At 43.7% G+C, this 6,995-nt stretch overlaps 1 protein-coding gene across 1 annotated transcript; it reads left to right on the top strand.

Annotated features, from left to right (window-relative positions):
• Window positions 1-445: 445 nt before the first annotated feature.
• Window positions 446-6,995, top strand: SVIP (small VCP interacting protein). The gene is made up of 4 exons (XM_016185088.2): window positions 446-518; window positions 2,793-2,843; window positions 3,340-3,453; window positions 5,564-6,995. The coding sequence occupies exons 1-4, from the start codon at window positions 465-467 to the stop codon at window positions 5,576-5,578; spliced, it is 234 nt and encodes a 77-aa protein (XP_016040574.1). The 5' UTR covers window positions 446-464; the 3' UTR covers window positions 5,579-6,995.

The following is a 6,995-nucleotide window of genomic DNA, read 5'->3' on the forward strand; positions in this document are numbered from 1 at the left end:
AGGGCGGGGCCCCATGAGGAGGGGGCGGGGGCAGAATTCAGGCCTCGGATTGGGCGGCCGCGCAAGAGAGGAGGCGAGGCTACGGGGGGGGCGGAGCTATAATTCAGCTCTGGGATTGGGCAGAAGTGCCAGAGGAGGACGGGGCGGACGGCGAAGGGGCGGAGCCAGAATCCAGCCCTGGGAATGGGCAGAAGGGCCGGAGCAACGCGGGACGGGGCCAGGGGGCGTGACCGAGCTCCTGGCAGCGAGGGGGCGTGGTCAGCCTGGCGTTGGGGCGGGGCTAGTGGGTAGGGCGGGGCCTGGGCGGGGCTGCCCGCAGGCGCAGGTGCAAGGCGGGTGCTGGGCCTTAGGACGCGCCTGGCAGCCTGGAGTCCCAGGCCGCTGGGTGCCGCTGGGTGCCGCTGGGTGCGGCTGGGTGCGGCTGGGTGCGGCGCGTGGTGGGTGGGCAGCCCGTTGCAGGTGCCATGGGGCTGTGCTTCCCCTGCCCCGGTGAGTCTGCGCCTCCCTCTCCAGACCCGGTGAGTCCCGGCTGCTGCACCTGCTCCGGGCGCCGGGCGCCGCGCGCCCCTCCCCCGGGGCCCTTGGGGTCGGGGTCACCCTTGGGGGGTCTCGGGGACCTGCCCGCAGGCACCCTGAGCCATTGGAGACGTGGTCACCCGGGGAGAGGGTGCTCGGGGACCTGCCCGCGGGACTTGGCCGTTCGGGTCTGGGGTCACCCTGGAGGGCTCCCCGAAGCCTCGGGGACCTGCCCGCGGGCACCCGGGCCGTTGGAGTCCAGTGGCACAGCCTGGGTGGGGGCCACCCAGAAGCCTCGGACCCTGACCGGCCCTGCTGGGCCCCTGGCTCTCCCTTCTGGGCTTGGGGGCAGCAGGTGACAGGTGACCGGGAGCGAGGGGCTCGCAGCCCTTCCCCATCCCTGCAGGGACCCGGTGCTCATCGCGGAGAGGAGATGTGTATTTTCCAGTGTCTGTATGAGCTGTTCAAGGAAAGTGCTCCTTACATTATCAGGCTCGAGCCCTGGGTGTATTGCGCTCATCCCCTTTGTTTAAAAATAAATAAAAATGAAATAACAGTTGTAGTACCCTGTGTAAGGTTACATAACGTGCGGTGTCTGTCGTAGCTAGCAAATGAAAGGACAGGGTGCCCGGTTAAGCCGGCATTTTCAGATCAACAAGGAGAACATTTTAAAAACAGACGTGTCTCGGGCAACACGCGGAGCAAACTTGGACTGAAAATGGGTTGTTGTTTGTCTAAAACTCAGACGTAGGCAGTTTGGGATGCTGTGATACTTTTTTGCAGTTTTCTGTTTTTAGCAATAGCTTTACATATGTAGAGCTAACAGGAAATTTACAGCCACAAACCTAAATTTCAATGTTTAGCTAGAAAGTCACTGGCAAACAAACAATCAAACAAAAACACTTTGAAGGAAATAATATTATTTAGGGAAGTACATTCCATTCTCTGTCATTTGGTTATAGATGTTTAAAAAAAAAATGACCTGGACTTTGACATAGGAAAGTTTACTTCCTGTTTCTTCCTACGGTTTCTTTTAATTGTTTATTTTGTTTATCTGGTTGTTCTTTAAAATATCAACTTTTGTTAAGCCTTTCCACAACCCACGTTGTAGCCCTTTTCCCTCCACCAACAACCGCAAGGCTCATTGCTTGAAGGTCTCATTGTCACTGAAACTTTTCTTGATCTTCCACCTTACCACTACCCATGACTTCTTTCCTTCTCTTAGTGACTGCTCCCCTGCCACCCCACAGCAATATTATCTGACATACATTTGGCTGTGTGTCTTCTCTTTGAAAGATAAGAAACTATTTATGTTTTTCCTGTGTGTGTGTGTGTGTGTGTGTGTGTGTGTGTGTGTGTGTGTGTGTCCTGTAGCCCAGAATTTTAAATTTGTTTAGTTTCTGTCTTCCCAGAACACTGTTTAGCTCTGGCTTTGTGCTGTTGCCTGCCAGTAGATTGAATCTGGTACCTTTGCTGCCTCAGGCAAGAAAGTCTTTTTGCAGAGACATTATGCTGTCACCTCAGCTCTGTAGCTTAGCATTTTGAAAAAAAAATGAATGTATGTTATTGTGATACAGAGAAAAAGACAGTCAGTAATGCAGCTATTAGGAGAATGCTACTTGTCTTATAGATCTCAAGCTTAAGTCATACACAGCAGATAAATAGTTTTCAACAGGGAACTTCATAAATATCCCCTAGTCCTTTCTGTTCTACTTATTGAGATTCACTCATTATTGATGAAGATTCCCTGAAAGCAGTTTATTTTAATTCTTTGCCACTGGTAATACTTAATCACTCCTATTAAGCCAGAATTCACATATTTACATAAATGTGTATATGTCCATACACACATGCACCTGGTACAGAATGCATACCTAAGTCTGTGCTTGCTTGAAGGTATTATTGGTGTATAATATGAAAAAACTCTCAGTATGCAGAGAGTGAAAATCAGGAGATTGTGGGGGGCAGCGGGGGTGAAGAGATAGCAGAATGGTTATGCAAAGAGTCTCTCATGCCTGAGGCTTAGAAGTCCCAGGTTCAGTCTCCCACACCACCATAAACCAGAGCTGAGGAGTTATCTGGTTTATGGTGAAAACAAAGAGAGGAAAAATCAGAAGATTGAGAGTACCTTATGAATCTTGTAAACGTTCTCATTCTGAGTGGCACATTTTGGAATAGCACTAGATATTTTTTGTAAATTGGTATATTGGTAGTATGTCGCATACCTGTGAATTCTCTGTGCTAACGTATTTGCGTTTTGTTCACGTTTTCTTTAGGAAGAGAAAAGAGCAAAGCTTGCAGAGGCTGCAGAGAGAAGGCAAAAGGAGGTAAAAGGAAAAAATGAAATTGTGCTTATGTAGACAACAAAGTTTATTCTTGATAAATGTTTATTCCTAGTAATACTCTCTAGTCATGTGTCTGATATTGTTTAAAGCCATACTTATTGAAGGGAATGGCTTGTAAACCTTTTCTGTAAGTTATGCTAATGTATGGAAGCTATCATTCAGGCGTCCTCTGTCAGGTGAACTAACCTTATAGTACAGTCTTCCTTGCAGTAAAGTGGTCATGCCTTATGAAACACTGGCAAGTGTGAAATACACGTGGGGGAGTTGCTTTGATTACAAAATTCCCAGTGAAGAAATAATGATTTTTTTTTTTACCTTATGTAAAGCTGCTGTGGAAATAGTTGGATTCTTTATTACTGGAAGTAACCAAATACTAGACCAACAATGAAAAACCTTAATGGTAAACAAGCAGAAACTACCCCTGGGCACTCCATACTAACATTTGTTGTTTGTCTATGACCCTTAATGCACTGTAAAGGCTGCATCTCGGGGCATCTTGGATGTTCATTCTGTAGAAGAAAAGAAAAAGAAAAAGGAAAAAATGGAAAGACAGATGGCTACTTCTGGACCCCCTTCAGAAGGTGGACTTAGAGTAAGTATTACAATTCTGTAAGTTTCGATTTACTAGAATTTAAATATAATATATATATATATATATATATATATCAGCTCATTCACTAATTCCTCTTGAAATATGAATTAACATCTACTTTCTTTTCCCAGTGGAATGAACTGGTGTTGCCAACTGTGACCTTTTCCCCTTGGGACTTTCCAAATCACACCTCCCTACAACACGCTGAGTTGAAAAGACAGGCCCCTTCCCCTTGATCACCTGGGTGGTTCATGAAGAGTGTGTAGTTGAGGATGTATGTTTGAAGATTTGGGGGTGACAGAAGGGGAAATACAAGGCAGAGAGCAACTGTAATCCCGAAATGCCAGGGCCTTTGAGTCTTTGAGGGTGAGGGCTGCTATCACGCTCATTCACAGCATGACGTGGACTTTCCTCTGTTTGTTTTTGTTTTTTTCATTTGTATTGTCTTATGACTTTGATTTTATTCTCACTCTTTATCGGGAGGTTAGTGGTCCCTAGTCCAGCTGTTGCCACATGGGTCCAGGTTCTCATCTTGCCATGCTAAGTGTCTGCAAAACAGTCTCAGCTCCATCATCTTGCATCAGGACCTGGAAGCCCCCCGTTTCCCCATCCCTCTCCCTGTCCTCCTCACCAGAGACCTTTGCTGCTATGTATACTATAGCTTGGTGCTTTCCCAGACTCCCAGGTATGAGGAAAACCCGTCTTCACTCTCTTAGCCCAACCTGTGCATACCCATCTCTTGACTAGCACTCTTCCAGGTTAATCCTCATTGGTAATGGTCACTGTCTGCTGGAAAGACAGACTTTCCTTATTAAGGTGATGGCAGCCTCAGGTTGCAAACTAACATCATGATGTGCAGAACAGCCCAGTACAAGAGTAGCAGCAGACCTCCAGTAGTGACTCTCAACCTTGAACCTTGGCCACCTGTTAGACTCACATAAGGCCAAGCTTTGGGGCCCACTTTATACCAATCAGGATACCTAAGAGCAGGGCAAAGGTATCAGGACACTTTTAAGTCCCTCAAGATAATTCAATACCAAGCCAGATGAAGAACCATTCTACCATTCTATTCTAGTGTTTTTAATATTTATCCTAAGTGGTATATCAGAATAGAGTACCATAGAGGAGGTAAAAATAATATTTTAAAAATTTAGAATTCCAGGGGCCGGCGGTAGCGCAGCGGGTTAAATGCACATGGCACAAAGCTCACGGACCCACATAAGGACCTCAGTTTGAGCCCCCGGCTCCCCACTACAGGGGAGTGAAGCAGGTTTGCATGTATCTGTCTTTTCTCCTCTATGTCTTCCCTTTCTCTCTCATTTCTCTCTGTCCTGTCCAACAACAACAGCGATGGCAACAAAAATAATAATAATAACACGGGCAACAAAAGGAAAAAAATAGCCTCTAGGAGCAGTGGATTCGTAGTGCAGGCACTGAGCCCCAGAGATAACCCTGGAGACAAAATTAATTAATTAAAATTTTAAAAATAATAAAAATTCAGAATTGTGTCTTCTTCTTGGAAAATGTGCACTATTGAAGTCTCTAAGAAATTCTAAAATAAACATAATCATATTTGTATTAGCCCTTAATTTTTAAAACATTTAAGTAAGTACATATTTAAAGTAAATAACAGAAATATCTCTTGGACAGACTTACAAAACACTACTCAAGAGGCAAGTAACTGTCTGTAGTTGATTTTCAGTGGTTCTCGCAGAAATCACTATTGTTGATTTAAGAGACATGATTAAACAGAGTGTCAGTGCAGGGGCTGTCTCTACCCAAGCAAGAAAAGGCTTTGCAAACTACTATGGAATATTTTCTGCTACTGATTGCATTCCAGTCTCGAGCAAAGATTTCTATTTTCTATCTTACAGGGTTCTTTTCTGATAATTTCATTATTGCTTAGATAATTTACTCATTTTTTTATTTCATTATCCATCTGATCTCAGGCTTAAGCATAATGTAAAATTGTATCACTCATAGCTGTCCTCAGATGTGTCTTTGTATTTGTCTATTCCACATTCCTCCTCTTGTCAGTTTGTTCACTACGTCTTGTGATAAGAGATGTCAATGAAATGTATTATCTTCTGCGTTTTTCTATCATTTCTAGTGGACAGTTTCGTAAAGGGTGACGACACAAGAGGAAGGATCTACTGCCAGTAACCAACATCTGCAATCAAATGGACGCCCTCAATATTGTGGCTTCTCTGTGAATAAAGGAAGATTCAGACTTTGTCATTTTAGTCCCTTAAGTGTAGAAGTGCTTCTTCAGTGTTGACATACTGACAATGCTTTCGGCTTTCAGGCATAGAAAATAGCCACACCTTCCATTAAATATTTGTCCCCTTTGCTGTCCCTCTGTAGGTTGTGCATGACTGGGTATTTCTGTAGTTCTTGAAACGCAAACATGTCGAGCAGTGCACGATGACGACGCACATGTCTCAGAGAGGAAAGATTGCAAGTGTAGTTTCCGTTTTTATAAAAGAATCTAGCTAGTTATTCCCAGTTGTGCTACTTAGCTTCTATGTCTTTGCATTTCTTGGTGGATCTCTGAAGACTTATCTGAAGGGCTGATGTGAAAGAGCTTTGTAACTCTTTGATGACTTACTAGTGGGTAGTCACTGTTCCCGCAGCTGATGAACTAACAGGGTGTACCTTACATTATAATGAAGTGTTTCTTTTTATGCTTGTTGAATTCGAAGTATTTATTAGTGGTGCCATCAGAAGGCAGTGAGGTTCTATTGTGATATCAGATTCATCCCTTAAAAAGATCTTTTCAGCAATCAAGTAAGTGAAGTGAAGAATCTGGAGAGTTTATGTAATCAGTTATATCTTTGTCCAAATTTCATAGCTATCTATATTATTTTCTATTTATAAAGAATAATCATGAAATTTATACAAATGTGAAATTGCAGTATGAATACGAATGTATAGAAAAGAAACATTGTATTATATTTATAAAAGGTCTACTTTAAACAAATATATTAAAAGGTAATTCTATTATGATGCTTAGTTATAAACTTATCTTTCTGTCTAAGAGTCACATGGATTCTACAACATTTGTTATTTTTTTATTTTTTACTTATTTAAAAAAGGAGATATTGACAAAACTGTAGGATAAGAGGGGTATAACTCCTGTCCCACCACCAGAACTCCATATCACATCCCCTCCCCTGATAGCTTTCCTATTCTTTAACCCTCTGGGAGTATGGACCCAGGGTCATTGTGGGGTGCAGAAGGTAGAAGGTCTGGCTTCTGTAATTGCTTCCCCGCTGAACATGGGCATTGACAGGTTGATCCATACTCCCAGCCTGCCTCTCTCTTTCCCTAGTAGGGTGGAGCTCTGGGGAAGAGGGGCTCCAGGACACATTGGTGGGGTCATCTGTCCAGAGAAGTCTGGTCAGCATCATGGTAGCATTTGTGTTTTTGAACTGTCCTTTCAAATGTATGTCGTGTGAAAATAGATTTTCTCTACTCATGAACTATTCTTCTGAACGGCAAATTGCAGTCTGAGCTCTAAATAAAAATTTATAATTCTTCAA

Source organism: Erinaceus europaeus, chromosome 17 (genome assembly GCF_950295315.1).
Source record: "Erinaceus europaeus chromosome 17, mEriEur2.1, whole genome shotgun sequence".
In the NCBI taxonomy this organism is placed as follows: domain Eukaryota; kingdom Metazoa; phylum Chordata; class Mammalia; order Eulipotyphla; family Erinaceidae; genus Erinaceus; species Erinaceus europaeus.

Coding starts and splice junctions, on each gene's coding strand:
- SVIP (XM_016185088.2), top strand. CDS start 465: ATGGGGCTGTGCTTCCCCTGCCCCGGTGAGTCTGCGCCTCCCTCTCCA. Junction 519..2,792: donor CGCCTCCCTCTCCAGACCCG/GTGAGTCCCGGC, acceptor CGTTTTCTTTAG/GAAGAGAAAAGAGCAAAGCT. Junction 2,844..3,339: donor CAGAGAGAAGGCAAAAGGAG/GTAAAAGGAAAA, acceptor TGCACTGTAAAG/GCTGCATCTCGGGGCATCTT.